Genomic DNA, 17,062 nt, shown 5'->3' on the forward strand with positions numbered 1-17,062 from the left:
ATTTGATAACAATAACATAAAGGTTTGGGGCCCCTAAATTCCTAGGTCTGGAGGTGGAAATGGGTAGGGTACATATAATGCTGTGGCCTCCTCTAGGCATGGTGTGTTTTATAGCAGTGACTTGTGAGGTTAAGTTTCTTATTGTTATACTATCTTGTGTAATATCATATTCTACCTCTATCACCTTTGTATATTTTTCTGTTCTGTGAACAGCTAGCTTGTGTCATATTTAACCCAAGAGAATCCCAACCCTCAGACACTGATCCTTCTTCATACTCTGCTGTTTCCTTTTTGTCTCAAAATAAGGCAATCTGAAATTCTCATCTGCTCTTCGATATTCCACTGTAGCAGGGTGACAACTTGTATTCAGTATTTGATAACTGGTTTCCATGTAAGATTTCTAAGCTCAGCAAAAGGCTTCTCATACCGTGCAGAGAACAGGATAAGCTTTGTCAATCAGTAAATGAATCTGAGCTATCTGTACGTACAGAAACACTAAAATGAGAACATATGCTGGACACAGGTATGCTGTAATGAGACCATATTTTATTGAATTCCAGATTTCCACTCAGGATGTAGAAACCACAGGCACAGTATTTCCTGCTAGTATAGTGACCACAGATAAAACTTGAAGCAGTAATACCATCCAGCCTGATGCATTATGCTCTACTCTTTTCAGTGCAGTTTTGTGTACACATACATACACCACAAAAGCTAGAGTTTTAAGCAGTGAGTCAGATATCATATCTCTAATACATGTAGGATTTAGAAGTATTCTTATTGTCATTATCGTGGCTTCTATTACACTTGCAGGATCAGAACTTCAAAGAAGAGCCTGCCAGAGGAAATTGTAGAAAATGTTTGCATTCCTGTATGATTTCATCATCCAGGGGCCTGTAATGGTGAAAGCACCCTTTAGCAGATGTTGTTTGAAAGGTTAAGTTAAGTCTTAATACACAATAGACATTAATTTGAGTTATTCCCTTTTTAATTATTGATTGTAACTCATATTTAACCCTGGTTCACATAGCAAATCCTTCTGGTGTCTCTGCTATGAGAACTGACACCGATTGGAAACTTCTTGCAGCACTTTGTCTCTCTCCCCTGTCTTTGTCTGCTTTCCAAGCATCAATGAAACTATCTTATCAATACCCCAGTGAGGTTAAGGAGATGTTCTTTATATTTGCAACTAAAGCACAGAGCAACCAGTTCTAATGAGCACGAAGGCTTCCTTAGTCTGTTTTGGCAGGATGTATTTACACTACTCCAATCAAGGCCTCTTCACACTTTTGAAAACATCATTAAGAAAGACTAAGTCTCCTTAGTTGAATCTCATCTATATTAAGTGACTTACTAAATTACACAATTGTCCTCTGTGATCTGCTAGGAATTGAATCCAGATGTCTTGAGAGTAAAAGGCTTTCTGCATCTACTGTATATATACAAAGCAATTAATTCTGTTTAACTCCTTGGAGGTTTTTCCCATGTAAATTTGGACAGTAACTTCTGTATATTTTCTTGTGTTTTAAATTCAAATTATACACCCCCATACCAGGGTTGTAATATCTGATGCTGAATTTCACACTTTCAGAATGCATTTACTTTTTCACACCTAATATACTATTACACCTTCTAGATGAGTGGCAGATTGTGGGGAGTTTTGCCATAGTTTGCTTTGGTTTTCCCCCGTCCAAGCTCCCAAATATTATTCCGATAGTAATATTAGCAAACTAATCCTGGTTTATACTTATTAGCTTATTTTTTGGGTATGACTTACTAACTCTGCCATGATTTCTACCTTTATTGCAAAGAGTAAGCAGGTACTACTTCTAAGCTAGTCAAAGCATCAGATACCACCAACCACAAGCAAGCTCTCCCTGTTTCTGCTACTCTCACATTCAGATGCCTTCTGTGGGGAAAGGCAGGTTAAGTCCTGTTAAGCTGATGTCTCCCTTTCAATGGGGTAACATCTTAGAGAGACATGTTAGAAGCAAGATAAAAAAATGGTGCAGCTTGTGAAGCCCACCTAATTCATATGATGACACGACTTTATACAGCACTGTCATTTCAGTGCCATACACTACTACTCTTTTCCTAATGAGAATGGTCAAATTTTCCAGTGCAATGCATGTAAAACATTTATCTGGATGCAATATGATTTCAACCACTTATGTGAAGGTGAAATCTACCCCCACAACCAAGCCAGGTGACAGACAGTTATTAATGGTGACTACAGTCAAGTAATGATGGCTGTGCCTAAAGGGAGAGGGTAAAAGGAAAGGTCTCCTGCCATAAGTGAAAGCATGATCTGGCTTTGGACTGAGACAAAAGGAACGAAAAAGAGGAGCTGCTGTCTTGAGGCAAAATACCTTAAGCATCCAACTCTGAGCTTAGCTGGATCTGAAAGTCAGAATCCCCCGCATCTCCCAGAGATTAACTGATATGTTTCTCTTCCCCGTGGAAACAATTTCCAGATAATTTTCTTGCCCTGAAGTCTGTTCTTGCACAGTAGCTCCTATTAAAATCCTGATGCAGCTTTCTCATTTATAAAATTTAAATGTGCAGCGTGATAATACTCAAAGCCCTGAACAATGAAATAGCATACTTCTGCCTACCCTCTGTACTTCAGTGCCTGAGAAAAGGTCAGATTTCTATTTTTTGCAGTCCTCTTAAATGCTAGCGCATAAGATCTTTGCCCTTGTTTTTCTGGATTCATAGGACGCATATGGGGAAGGACAAAAGATGACCAACCTACAAAATTTAGAGATGCTAACTGAAACATGACACCCACCTAAAAAGAGTCTGTAATTCAAACATGTAATTTGGAATAGTTACCTATGGCAGGAAAGCACTAGACCACTACAAAAGGGAACTAGTAGATTGTGGAACTTTTTATATAAAGGAAGGATGTTTTATCATATAAAGACGGATTGTTTGAACTGTGTTAAATGCAAGCACAGCTGTTGTTTTTTTAGGGTTTTTTCCCTGTCATGGTGGCACCTTTCAGCTGCTCAGGTTCTTCTCCCAGTTGTATGTACCCGACTGCATAATTGATGCAGGTACAAATGCACAACCTTTGATAACTGGAAGTGAACCGTCCCTGTGAGGGAAGAGAAACTGATGCTTCCAGAGGAATGGAAGGAAACATTTTTTTCATCATGGATTTTTACATGAACTCAAGGATTTTTTTAGAAGTCTTGATTTGTGTTTCAAACACAAATGTGCACGACTGCTGTGAATATGAGTTTTTTATTCAACATTCTAGCAGCCAGACTGAGACTGAAGCGACCTGGTGCTGATCAAACTACAAAAAAAATTATTCCTTGATATTAACATTTTCCTATTAAGTATAAAGGCTGCCAAGTACTACTGAATCACCAGTTTTCTATTACCTTGTTCTAAATTTGATACCAATAACTGGCCACAGTTTTGCAAATTGCCCGTTTTAGAAGGAAGTAGTCCTAACCTCTTTTCAACCTTGAACTCAAACTTTGATAGGTTGGTTGGTAGGGCTGGGTATTTTTGAGGACAACAGAAGGTAAAAAAGGTAGTGTTAGCTTTGACGTAGATATGTTCCCCAGCCTAACTCACCACGTGGCAGCACAAGTAATTGCATCACTTCAAAAGAGAGGCTGATGCAAGGGCCGGACTGAACAGCAGTGAGCAAGGGGAGGAGACAGCTGCTTCTCCTGGAAGTGATGATGCCTTCAAATCATCATTCAACTATCACCTTTTACTCCAGATATGGAAGTCTCTGTAGTACAAGCTGAAGTCTGATTCATTATGAGCAACTGTCCATGCCCTTCTTTGTACCTCTTTGCAGATAGGTATTTATGCTTACATGAACATAAAGTGGGATCAAAAATGCTAATGAGCAGAAACAAAGTAGCTTGTGTTGATCACAGTACCAAGTACACACACACATTTCTTAATTACTAGCAATCTTGTTATTCCTCTCACCCTCAGAAATATTCCAAATATTTAAAGAATGTTAACTTCTATCAAGGATGAAACAAAGCATGTGACCTGTCAAGATCTAGAAATGCTTGCGGACGGGGGCGGGGGGGGGGGCTGTTGAAAACAAAGTAGCCTTCTCCAACACAGTCCTAGAAAACTTGGCTTCTATGGCAAGAATTCCGACACCAGTCCACATCTTCATTGCTGGTCTAACGTTTCAAGGACTCTTCTGAATCAGCCAAGCCACCTGACCTTGCAAAAGGATGGGTGTTTATATTAGACTGCTTAACATTTTAAGAGAATCACGTAAGACAGCACACATTCACAGATCTCAATACGTATTTCAGTCAGCTGTTTGTGTAACAACTAACAGCTGAAGTTACAAAGCAAAATACGGGCTGCTTTCAGAACCTGTAGGGTGTTTCTTGGCAGCTTCACCTTCTTGTCTCTTGGCCTGCAGAAGTACGACCTTCCTGCTGCGAGGCACCTCTTACTCATGCAGCCCAACTACTACTGCAATGGTATTGCTATAAAAACAAACCCCTGCGTCTTAATCCCCTTCCCCCTTTGCCTAACGATACTCCGCACAACACTACGTCTTCCTCCCCATCCTCGCTCGCCTCCAAACATTCTCCATCGGCTCTTCCTTTCATGCAAACCACCTTCTTCGTCTCTCCCACTCTTCACCCCCCGCCCCCCCGGCTCTCTCGCCCGAGCAGCACCGGCCCCGGGCCCCGGCCTCACCCAACCTCGCCGCGGCAGCCGCCCAGGGGGCTTCCCACCAAGAACCGCGGCTGGGCCGCTGCCGCCCGTCAACCCGGCGGCTCTGCCCGCTCGCCGCCGCCCCGCACAACCGGAACGCGGCCAAGTACGGGAGGACCTCGCCCCGGCCCCGCACCAGCCGCCCGCGCTCACCGAGCGCTTCCCCCCGCCCGCCAGCCAGGGGCGGAGCATGGCCGCCCGGGCCGCTGACCGCGTCCTGCCCGGGCCTCCCGCCCTTCCCCATCCCCTCCGGGCCGGCCCGGTACCTGCGGGCCGTGAGGGCCCGGGCGGCGGCGACGGGCCCACCCTGGGGCGGAGCGCGCAGGCGCCCTGGGCCGCGCAGGTAGGGCCCAGGCGCCATGTTGTGAGCGGAAGCCGGGCCCGAGCGGCGGGCGGGGGGAGGGCGGGAGCGCGGCCCCGCCTGGCAGCGGGCGGGACGGGCGGGCGGCGGCAGCGGGCAGCACTCGCCGCTGGAGCCGCCGCTGCAGCCGGGCTGTCCCGCGCCCTCCGGAGGGCTCGTTGCCGCCTGCCTCGCCGCCGGGGTGCGGGAAAGCGGAGCGTGGAGGCTGCGGGAGCCGGGCGGGGAAGATGCCCCTGGCGCAGCTGGCGGACCCTTGGCAGAAGATGGCTGTGGAGAGCACAGCCGAGAGCAGCACCGAGGTACGGGGGGGGGGGGACGGCCGGGGCGAAAGTTGTGCGGAAGGGACGGGACCTGGGCTCCCGCTGCCGCTCAGGGAACGGGCTGAGCTTCCCCCTCGCGGGCGCTCGGGGCGGGCAGCGCCGTGACGGCGGGCGGGGAGCGGGGCGGGGAGCGGGGGGGAGCCGCGCGGCGGGCGGACGGACGGGGCGCTGCGGGTCTCCCAGCCCTCGGGCCGGCCCCTGAGCCGGGCCGGCCCCTGAGCCGGGCCGGCCCCTGCCGCCGCTTCCTCCCCGGGGCACTGACTCACGGCCGGGGCCGGTCGGGACAACCCCGCGCCGGGGCTCGGGGCGTGTTTCACGGGTCCGGGCTGCCGCCGTCTCGCCTCCTCCCCTTCCGCCCCCTGCCCCTGGGAGGGAGTAACCTGCGGCGGCGGCCGGCTCGGGCGCTTTTGTTTCCAGCGCGGTGTCTGGTTACTGTCACGGCGAGTTTTCCTTCCCGGGGCGGCCCCCGCCGCTTCGGAAAGCACGGCCCAGGGTTGGGGGCTGGAAAGGTCGGGGCCTGCCCCCGGCGTGCCCGCAGCCCCCGCCGTGCCCGCAGCCCCCGCCTTTGCGGCTGCTCGCCCCGCGGCGGCCGAGGGCCGTCCCCGCCCGGGTGCCGCTGCCCCCTTATCTGAGCAGGCTGGGGTTGTCTCCGCAGTTTCGCAAGCGTTTGGGAAACCGCAGGGACATTTCGCCCGGGTGAAGCTTTGTGCTTGGCGGCGTTTCGGGGAAGGTCCCCGAGGCGCGGCGCGGCTTCCTGCTGGGGGGAGCGGGGAGTGAGTTGGTGCTGCGCTCCCGTCCTTGTCGGGCAGGACGCGTGTCAGCTTTCCTGGGATGAGATAATGAGAATGGCTGGAAATTAGACTCGCTTGCACGTCAAGCCGTAGATGCCTTCAGTTATTTTCCTGTTGTTTTTTTTTTTCCCTACGGTGTACTACTGTGTTGGTTTGAATCTATGTAAACACTACACCTACACAGGCAGTTGTGCCTGCTCCGTGGTTCCCTAGCAGCCCACAATGCATGTGCCAGTTTGCGACCAGACTCCCGTCTGAAAAGAAATAGCTTCTTGCTCTGACAGTGCAGCTTTTCCCTCAGTCCGCTCCAGCTGATATGCAGCCAGGCTGCTTCGAGTGGTGCTGATCTTCAACAGTATAGACTCAGGCCAGCTCACAACAATTAGCTACAAGGTTAGGACTCACTCCTTAATGAGCGGAGCAATGAGAGAGAGAGACCAGTGCAAAGTTTCTGCAGTCTCAGAAGTATTTGTCCTTTTGATCTTCCCTCTGCTTAAAGTGACTGCAGCTCTTGGGGGTCAGAACAATCTACAGTTCTGATCTGACAGGCAGGTCTGTCTTTTAAATTCTTGCCAGTTACTGTAGTTACTTTTACATTCTTGCCAGTTATTCACTGACTTCTGAAGTGGTGATCTTAGATGTTGTGGGTTTTTTTAAATGGGGAGTAACTACAATAGTAGTGATGCTTGGGGGAGGGGGAGAAGGTGGCAGAGAAGATGTTTCTGCAAGACCACTTAGATTAACGATTTAGAGAAAAGAGCTTAATTCTTAGTCTTCTATGCTTCCTGCTTGTAGTCTCTGTAACTTCAGAAATGGTAGAAATGCTGGGAAGGTATAAAAATAACTTGTTATTGAAATGTGTCTATATGCATGATCAATTACACTTTGTTACTTGTTTTAGTGTATTTTAGACTTGTTTTGTTTTTAAACAGCTGTCAGACTTCTTGAAACAAACATATTTTACCTTTTCCTAAAAAAATAGTTGTTAAACACTAACATTGACGTGAATCCACAGCAGTTTATCACAAAAAAAAATTGTAGGACCACTAAGAAGACAGGAAACAGCAAATGAGCTGACAGTTTTGCACTCTAAGGTCCTAGTCTAGAATAAACGCTCAGTTCTTGGAAAGAGCAGACCGTACCTGTAAAAGCTTCTCAGATAAACCTCAAAAGAAAAGGTAGACTTAGAAAGGTTGCTTACCTAATGTGAGTGTTTAAGAAAAAATGTTTTAGTGAAAATATCTAAGTCAAATACATAAACAAATGACCTAAATACATAGCTTACATGTTCAGTTTGCATGAGTTGTGTTTATCTGTAGCATAGCAATATCCTAATTACAGACCCTATCCAGCAAGAGGATCCTTGGGCAAAAGTTTTTTTTACATCCACCTGGAAACTCATTGTAATTTCCATCACAGTTTGGCAGTAATAATGTCTTTAGCTGTAATACTGGGTAAGGTAAATAGTTTTCGCTGACCTCTCAGATTTGCTGACATAGTTCTTGTAACCCTGTCTTATCCACATGGATTTACAAGTTATTGAGCTTTAAAACTCAGCTCAGATACTTTCTTCTGTCATAACAACTCTGAGTTTTTTATATTGGATATTTTTTTGTTGTTGTTTCCTGCTGCAGTCCTGTGTGGTTTTATAGTGATACCACCAAGGAGGTGATTTGCTGTGATATGTGAGCAAATTTAGATTGCTTTTAACTAGCATTACTTTAGAAGACAGTGTAATTAACCATCAACAGCTGCTGTAACTTATGTGTACAGAACAGCAGATCTGTAGAAGATGGTCCTTCTTAAGAAATAATACAAACCATTTTCTTAGATAAAATGTTTCATAGTTTTCAGACATCCGTTGCAGAACTCCTGTTTCTACAGGTACGAGTAGGTCAGTGATCCACATTGCATCTCTGATTTTTTTTTTTTCTTTTTATAATTTGTCTATATTGTGTTTTTTCTTTTTAAAGTTTCATGTTTTAAGTCACAATGCCTGTAAAGCCTGTGGAATGATGCTGTCTTTTATTGACTAAGAGTCTACTCAAGATCTAAGACAAGCATAAGTTTGTTTTTCATGTTGAGTGTGTGCCTGTTCCTTCAAGTCATCTGCTTTCAAGCAATTTAAGTATTGATGGAGTTTGTATTTGAATGCCTGAGTAACTAGCCTTATCCTTTGATCTGTGCACCCAGCTATGCATATTAATGTCAACTGGAAGAGAATTAATACAGTTATGACAGCCTAAGTTTGAGCACCAGCATGTTAAAAGGGCTGGCCATCATAAGGAGATGTCTTTTGGTAGACTTTCTGGGGAGCATTTGTCACATCTATCTTTAGGAGTTTTTATTTAGGTGCTCTAAATTGGCTGTGGATAAAGTTCAGTTTTTTCACTGCTCTTGACAGGGCATTTGTGATCACTTATTTAGGTGTCTAAATAGATGGTATGAATTCCCATTTCACAGAATTTCTTGTTTTATCTTCTGTATTTAGAACTATTTGAACTTTGCATGAGACAAGAAGTTCTAGCATTTAACTGTCACGCTGAAGTTTAAAGAATCTAGTATAATGTAATGTTTGGTTTGTAATTTCATTCTGATGTCAATTTGACATTCTCTGTGTCAATGTATACTTCTGGCAAGGGATCTGAAATTTCAGATGTTTTGCGACCTGAAGCCATGAGGTTGTGGTTGTCTCTTTCCATTCTGTACTAGTCTATGTAATCAGTGTTGCACTTATATTCCACAGGAACAAAGGCTATATTTACAATAATTTCTTGCATAGCCAATACAAGCAAACAATTCAAAGCCAAAGTAGAATCACACAAATGAACTAACTAGTCCATGTGAATTGTCTCTCCATTATAGGTAGAATTCTGTGCAACACACTGTTGTCCCTTCTCACAACATACTTGCTGTCAGTACAGTGCATTTGAACCTTGGGTTTTTCACAGATTTGTGGAGTGACTGTTTCTTACACTGGGTTGAAAGTAGCTGCTGGCAATTTCTTTCTCATCTAAATAAGTAGTATACCCCATATTCCACAAACTACTGTTATAGACAGATAACAGATGTTATGTGTATGTAAATACCATCTTGTGAAACATATAATCAGCATGAAAGGTGTTTAGGTGTGTGGGCTTTTTTACTTGAGCTTTGTCAGATCCTTAATGTTACAATTTTAGCTCTACTGTGTTTTAGTTAACACATTCCTACTACATGACACAGTACTGATGTTCTGCTGTCTGCTGGGAGGGTAGGATGGGCAGGTGCTTTACTCTTCTGAATTCAGTACCTTCATGCAGTATTTTGTGTACTTCATAGCTCTTCATTTCCTCGTGGAATGTATTGAGTTTAACTTCTTGAATAATTCCATTAGGTTTTGTGTGACATTGACAGTTCTTAACTTGTAGTTGTTTTGTTCATTATAGCCTGTGTAATATTTCTTACCACTGCTTGGACGTGTAACAACACCCAGTAGGTGTATGCAGACGGACATGCTTAAAGGCATGTCTGTTGTCTTTGAGCTGATTGTGATCTGTCACACTAACTGTAGTTGTCATTTGAAATGCTCAATTTAGATTTGCAATGATACATAGACTAAGGTGGGTGTTTAATTATTTCTGCACATCAAAAATATTAGCTCTATGAGTTGATTGATCTTGACAATTGGCATATCTAGCAACTTCGTAAATTCATTCAAAATACTGGGCTTGGGGTTGTGGGGGTTTTGTCTGTGTTTGTGTTTGGTATTTGGGGCTTTTTTGTTTTGTTTTTAAAATATACTTCATAACAGTATTCCAGTAATGAAAATGTTGAGATTTTTTGGGGGGCAAGAGTAAAATACTGCAATTACTTTTTCAGTCCTGGTGACTTAAAAGAGGGAAATAATCAGTAAAACTGGAGAAGTTAAATTCTCTTCAAGGAATTTTTAAGTTTGGATGAACTCAAGTGGTTGATTACTTCAAGTATTGTGCTATATTCTTGCTTACAGGACACTGTGCTACTTATTCTCTGAAAAAAGGTCAAATGCCTCACACACTGGAAATGGAGGGGGGAAAATCCTGTTACAGATGTGAAAATGAGATTCAACAGCTTAGTGACTTCATCTAGCATAATTCATGAGGTCTGTTCTAGAGCTAGGAGATAAACTGACTCTCAGGGACCTACTCCAGTGGCTCAACCACAAAGCTTGTGCTAGCTCATTCTTATCAGTAACAGTTACCATATGTTTCCTTTGATGCAAGGAACCCCCTGTGGTATGCTTAATCTTTTTAGAGGAAGTGTGCTGCTTTTTTTAATTATTTATTTGAGTGAAGCAATTCAATTGTGTAAAAAGTAGCACATGTCTTCTAAATACATTATTGTTGTCGAAGTCCGTTTTCTGACACAATTTCTAAGGTCTCCGTTTAATTAAATGAATTAAATTTCCATGTAATGTTTCATTTCAAACATTCATTTTTCAGAACATACTGAAGTATTTACAGAAGATAGTAAGAAATTGTATTGTATTTTGAAAAATAAATTTTTCTTTGTTCTGCAGGCTCAAAAAGTGGTGGTTTCAGAACGTAGTCAGATAGTTATGAATACTTTGTGTGTCATTCTTTACATAATATGATTGCCAAAAATAGTTACTCTAAGAACTTACACGTGCACATTAAACAGTTTTTCCCCTTAATGGTTAGTCTTTTCTCCTCCTGAATTTCAACAGTTGACATTTGTTTTATAGTCACCTTGGAAATCCTGAATTTTAGGAAATAGTAAAGTTGCTCCTTAGCTTAGTCTCTCTTAGTGGAATTTATTAAAATAGCTAAATGACAAATTGAGAATGAATGAGGAATGCTTTCGTTGACTTCAGTATTAAATTTCAACCTTTGTCATTTAGCATGCAAAGAGATTCTAAGAAACTGGAGACCTGTGTCTGCATTGAAAGGAATTGCAGCACGCAGCCTTGCCATGCCCATTGGCTGCCCCCAACTCACTGGGGAAGGATCTGGCACAGACTCCCATGTGTGTGCACTCCAGTTGCCTTTGGAAGGAGCCCGAGCAGGCACAGGGCATTTCAGTGGGTCTTGAACTGCAGGAGGTGGTGAAGGTGAAGCATACATGCCTTCTTGTGCAAATTCACTCTTGATAATAAGATTTGTATGCTGTCAGGTGCTAGAGTCACACTAATGGTTGGATATGTTGAATTTCTGCCTGTATATTTCTTCCTCTTTGGAGCAGCACATTAACAGAGAGATGGTGTGTTTGTTGGTTTTTTGTTGTTATGGGATGGGTTGTTTGTTTTTTTCTTTTTTTACTAAGACTGCTGAATTGATATGTGAAGAGTAAGAATTTACTACCCATATAGGCAGCAGGCTAAGCAAAAATTTCACTTTCCTTTTTTTGTTGTTTGTTTTTTTGTGGGTGTTGGTTGGTTGCTTCTGGGTGTTTGTTTTTTTTAGGTTATTGTGGGTTTTTTTCTAAAAAAATGAATATACATGGTTTGGAGCTTGTTTTAGCTACAGAAAGTGGTTGACCTGGACAAAATTTTACTCCACTATGTGTGTGGCATCTTGGATAATGCCATGGCATTTGTTTGATTTCAAACTGAGTTAATTCGGAGAATTAAACTCACTTGGAACCAAAAACTTTTTTCAGTTTCCTTTTCTGACCTGACTTGGCACAGGACTGGACAAATGCCAGCACTGAGGAAAGGGAACTGCTTTTCTGTATTGTTAAAACTATACTCTTGAATCATAAGAAGGTGGTAGTATAAAGTAGATAGGGTTTATGAAATCACAAAGTTGCCCAAATATCCTAACTTAAGGAATTTCAGCTTTGTACCTAAATGATCTGAATGTTGATGGCTTATAGCTGATGTTGATTTTCTACAGAGGGACAAGTTTCAATGTCCTACTGTTTCTTTTAATACTCAGCAAAGGAAGCAGTCACCTTAGTCAATAAAGTTTAGAATAAATTATGTGGAATTAATGGAACCTGAGGTTATAAAGTTTTACATGAAAGAAATACCTGGAGTAATTGTATGCTTCATAAAAATAAAGACTAGTTTCTTAGATTTTTGTTTGATTTTTGAAAAAAAAAAAAAAAGAATGTTTAATACTTACATGTACTGTTTTTAACATAGCAAATGCAAAATATATTGAATATATCCTATGAACTAAATAAGTCTAAGATGATAGCTCACTTATGCTACTTATATACAATAAGTTTACATCAGGTCAGGATTTAGGTAAGTACTTTGGATCTGTGTGGCTTCACAGCTCAGGAGTAAGGCACCAGTCATTAATTCAGATCCTACTAAAGCCTTTTATTTTAGTTAAGCACTGGAATAGATTGTGAAAACTCCATTACTGAAGATTTAAGAAGGGGTTAGACATGAACGTCTTGTGAGTGAAATTGTAGGAATAGCTGATCATGCCTTGGTGCACTGAGGTAGATTGGGTGACCTCTCAAGGTCCTTTCAGTCTATTTTCAACTATTTTTCTGTGGACCTACAGATTTTTTCTTGGGGTAGCTCATGGCTGCTTAGAATAGCAAGTTTGAGCGTGTATGGTTCAGAAGGCTTTTAGCAAACGTAGTTCCACACAGTGCCTTATGTTGCTAACAGCAAATTTGTTATGAATGTTGCAATGGGAATGCTGTATTCTGTGCTGCTTTGAAACAAGCCAGAAGCATTGTTACAGCTTTACTCAATTCAAGGATCAGTTTTATCTGTCAGTTGAGAGTCCCTTGGAAACACCAGAGTGAAAACACTCAGATCTGTATATGTCCAGTGTTTTATTGACTAAATAATACTGTAAATTCTTGTGTGTTTTGAAATACTTTTTTTTGGTATCCCAAAGTTTATTTCAGAAGGCTTAAAGGGGGGAAGTTTTGTCTTCATTCTATAACTGTGATTAAAAGTTGTTGGGTAAGTCTGGGATATTTGATAGTTGAAAACTATTAATTACCTGGAAGAAAACTTCAGACTTACCCAGGTAATTTATTTAATTATAATTCCAAAGCATAGTTCAGTCATTACCTATGTTACTCATTGGCATGTTAAAACTTTTAGATAATGATTTTTAAACTGTGTGATTCAGACGTCTTGTCTTCTTATTTGTGTGCTCAAAACATCATCCTGCACTGATACACAGTTCATAGTTCTTGATTTATCCAATTGTTAAGTCTAAGAATGTAACACTTCTCAAATTATATCTTAACTGGTTGGTATGGTTCTGCTAAAAGGCACCGATTTATGTAAAAGTCAATGGTTGCATAATATACTGAGCTGTGTTAATAGTATAAAGGCTGCTTACTAACTTAGGTATTCAAGCCTGGTGTTAATAATGAAGAAATGTTGAGGTTAATGGCAGAAGAATTATATAAAAAGCTGTAACTGTATTTCAATTTCATAAGGGGTTTTAAAATAAGTGAGAAATATAGTTGGGTTAAAAAGTTACCCAAAATAAAGAGGGGCTACCTAAACATTCCCAAATAGTCTAGCAATAGTCTAAACACAAAGCAGAGATGTTTTGGGGGTGGAAGAATGTATTTGGTGTTGTCTAATATTGAAGAGGCTTTGGGGACAAACTTATGTCCCTCAGAAAAAAATGGTATTAAACTGTAGGAAAGAACATAAAGTTCAGCAAGACAAGTCCAAATTAGCAGAACTTTGTTGGCAAACAGAATGTGAGAATGGTGATACTAAACCAACTGTTAAAACTTCAAGTGTATACTATCTGTAATATTATTGATTTAACTAACAGGAAAAACAGGAAAGATTGAGCACTACAGGAAACAATGTGTTGTCCACTTAATATTTCAATTGATGTGGTTTATATACCTGCAAAAAACCCACATCTATAATGATAATGATGGGTACCTGACATTATTATTAAAATAAGATAGCCTGCACCAAACTGGTACATTCAAATTGCTTTTAGTGATGTTAGGTTGTGTATTTCACATACAAGATTGTCCACATGGGTATAGTGCTAATCAGAAGGTTAGACAGGAAAAGTATTAGGTTTTTTGTGCAGGTACCCATGATAGTACTATTTTGCCAGACTTCTGAGTTGAATTGGATCTCCTGCAGTAGATGTTGGAACCTTATTTTATAACAAAAAAGCACAGCTTACATTAAGACATTAGATCACTATATAGTTTTTGTGTGTAGATTGTAGGATGTTCCTGGCTTCACAGAAAGCCATTAATTGATTGTGGGTGGGGTGTGGGCCACAAGCCTTGATGTACTTCTTTCTTACAAAGGATATAATATGATTATATTTTCTCAATACCACCTAACATACACTACTAATTGCTGCCTCTTGGTCCCTTTTAGTGTAATTATTTGTGGGCATGTGTTACTGATCAAGAAGTGAAATAATCTGATATTTTTTTTTAAAGGCCTTCTTTAAACTGTCTTTTTGCCAAGACAATCAAGTATTTTATTATATCCTAAGAGTTCAGTGGGCTTAAACTGTAATTTTTGATTGCTAGAAATACTGATGATTGATTTCCTGGTTTGCAGTTGATTGTCTTTTGTGTGGTAAAGGCTTTTTTGGTTCATGTGGGGGACACTGATGTACCAAGTTCCTGATGCAGATTCCCTGATGTTTGTCTGCGTTGTACTTGGTTAGGGAACCAGTAGAATCTCATTAGTGTTGCTGTCCATGGGCCTTCAGGAAAACTGCTGGAACCTAGCTACATTTAAGTATTCATTGCTACCAGTTTAGTGAAATCTAACAACAGGTTTAAAAGCTTTTGGGAGTCAAATTTGTAGCCAACTTAATATGACTGTTTCCACTGGAAGAGGAATTTGAGTGTTTTGAAAGAGCATTTTGTAGGTTACCTTTATATAGGGTGTGCACCCTCCTTTCATGGCATAAATCAATTGCTGATGTGTTTACATAAAAAAAGAAACTTTCTGTGGATCTTTTCTGTTGCTTTTCTTACAGTTCTCTTGTGCTGTCATCTGAAATATGTTCTATTTTTGGAACCAGAGTACTAGAAATAACCAGACCTTTGATCCATTCTGCTTGCTTAGTGTCCCACTATGGGAGGAGTGTGGTGAAGAATAATCAAAAGTCCTCAGTCTCTCTTTTGAATTAGACCAATCTGTACATGTGAAAGATACAGTCACCCTTCTCTTAATCTGTGTTCATCAGACTATTCTATGTAGTCCCAATCTGTTATGTCATTGAGACAAGCCCTTGGCTCTAGTTAGATACTAGAGCAAATCTATACCCAGCAGGACAGAACCCGTTTCATTCACTCACCTCTTAAGCATTCTGCAGACCTCCTCACTCCACAGTGGTGTAAATACTGCCACTTCCAATAGGAACCTTTTGGTTTTACATTTTAACTCATAAGGCAGGCATCTATGCTTTGTAGATTTGCTGAATACACAGCTGCTTTCCATTCAATAGTATCATATACCAGCAAATCATACGTCATATATACATATTCTTCTTTACCTTACATGGCTGAGACTGTTCTGAGAAAAACTGGTTCTACCATCCAGTGATTCCTTTAGCATAATCATTGCTTGGGTAGACCTATTTAAAAAGATCTTGCTAATCCAGTGATCTGGCTCAGACATTACTACATGGCATCGTACATGCTGATTTCTTGAGTTTCGTCCTAGTTCCAGGGAGTGTGTTTGGAATGCATTGCTTGAATTAAACTGAAAAGTAACTGAAAGCAGTGCAGGATTAAACAGGAAAACTAGATTGTACAAAACAGTTCATTTGTGTTGCAGAAGTTTTGTGGTGTTTTTTCTGGTAAACTGGTAAAATGTTGGAAAAAGTCAACGAGGTTGAAGATTAGAGCCTTTTTAAAAACAGTGGTTGATCTCGCCTTTTTGTCTTCAAAGAGAGGTTTGCCTTAAGTTTCTGATAGTGTGTTCCACTTTCGACTGTGCTTCAGTTGTCTTAAAATAGTAAGCATGAAATTTTAAAGCTTACTATGTAGTGATATCTTAGTTAACCTGCAGTTAATGTACATTATCATTCAGTGGAATGGTGGTTGTAGCAGGAATCACTATTTCTGAAAATCTGCATGTGGAGTCAGTTTAGAGCACATGGCTTTGATACACAATTTACCCACTTTTACTCCCTAGGGTTTAGCCATCATTAGTTATTTAGACACTACAGACTCTTCCTCTCCAGTTGAAGTCAGTTGTCTTATTTGTTCTACTGGTTTTGTCTCATTTTTTTCCTATTGATGAGACACTTTACAGGCTATCTTGTAGCAAGAACAGAGTATAGAGATGTGTAGCTAAAATATAGATGTTAATTTAAATATAGGCGTAGCTTTGAGAAAAGGCAAAATAAGTGACTTGTGCCCTTAGTGGTAATGACATATGTGTACACAATGTGCTTTCTTGTAAACAGGCTTTATTAAAAACAATCATTTCTGTTACTTAGCTAAGCTGTTATTTTTATGGTCTTCTATTTGATAAGGATAGGTATCTTAAGGAAGGACAGTACAATATTCACTGCTTGTACACTATAAGTAAAATATGCTACAGTGAGGGGGAATTAGGCTTTTTGGAGTATCATCAAATTACTCCTAGCTGTAAAACTGGAAGGTGTAATGCTGACTGCCCTTGACGGAGACAGTTTCTAAAGATTATATTCACCTCTGCAGTAACCTATCATATGTGAAGCTGATTTCTTACTAGTCATCCCTCATGAAAAGATGACTTCTAGTGTAGACTAGAGTGATAGTGGAAATCTCCAGTATCTTCCTGCAGGCAGTTAAGGTGAGAAAATGCCAGTTTTACCATGTGCCAGAACTCTGTACCATACAGACAATCAGAAGCTGAAACTTCTTCCTCTCCCCACCCCCCTTTGAAAAAAAAACAACCCTCTGTCATATTTGGG

The 17,062-nt window shown here is 41.3% G+C and overlaps 1 protein-coding gene and 1 long non-coding RNA gene across 4 annotated transcripts in view; one reads left to right on the top strand and one right to left on the bottom strand.

Moving 5' to 3' along the window:
• Positions 1-526: 526 nt before the first annotated feature.
• LOC127384719 (uncharacterized) lies at positions 527-5,088 on the bottom strand. Its single transcript, XR_007889531.1, has 3 exons — positions 4,986-5,088; positions 4,027-4,204; positions 527-894 (listed from the first exon to the last, which is right to left on the bottom strand). It is a non-coding gene; the product is annotated as an uncharacterized LOC127384719 (long non-coding RNA).
• A 76-nt stretch (positions 5,089-5,164) lies between these two features.
• RPS6KA3 (ribosomal protein S6 kinase A3) overlaps positions 5,165-17,062 on the top strand; it is a 74,798-nt gene continuing 62,900 nt past the window's right edge. For 2 of the 3 annotated variants that reach the window (XM_051617795.1, XM_051618644.1), the window contains exon 1: positions 5,165-5,379. In XM_051617795.1, coding sequence (XP_051473755.1) covers positions 5,308-5,379 — 72 coding nt within the window. In that variant the 5' untranslated portion in view covers positions 5,165-5,307. The remainder of the gene's footprint in view (positions 5,380-17,062) is intronic. The other variant, XR_007889309.1, reaches the window with a different exon arrangement.

The sequence above is a fragment of the Apus apus genome, chromosome 1 (genome assembly GCF_020740795.1).
Source record: "Apus apus isolate bApuApu2 chromosome 1, bApuApu2.pri.cur, whole genome shotgun sequence".
In the NCBI taxonomy this organism is placed as follows: Eukaryota; Metazoa; Chordata; class Aves; order Apodiformes; family Apodidae; genus Apus; species Apus apus.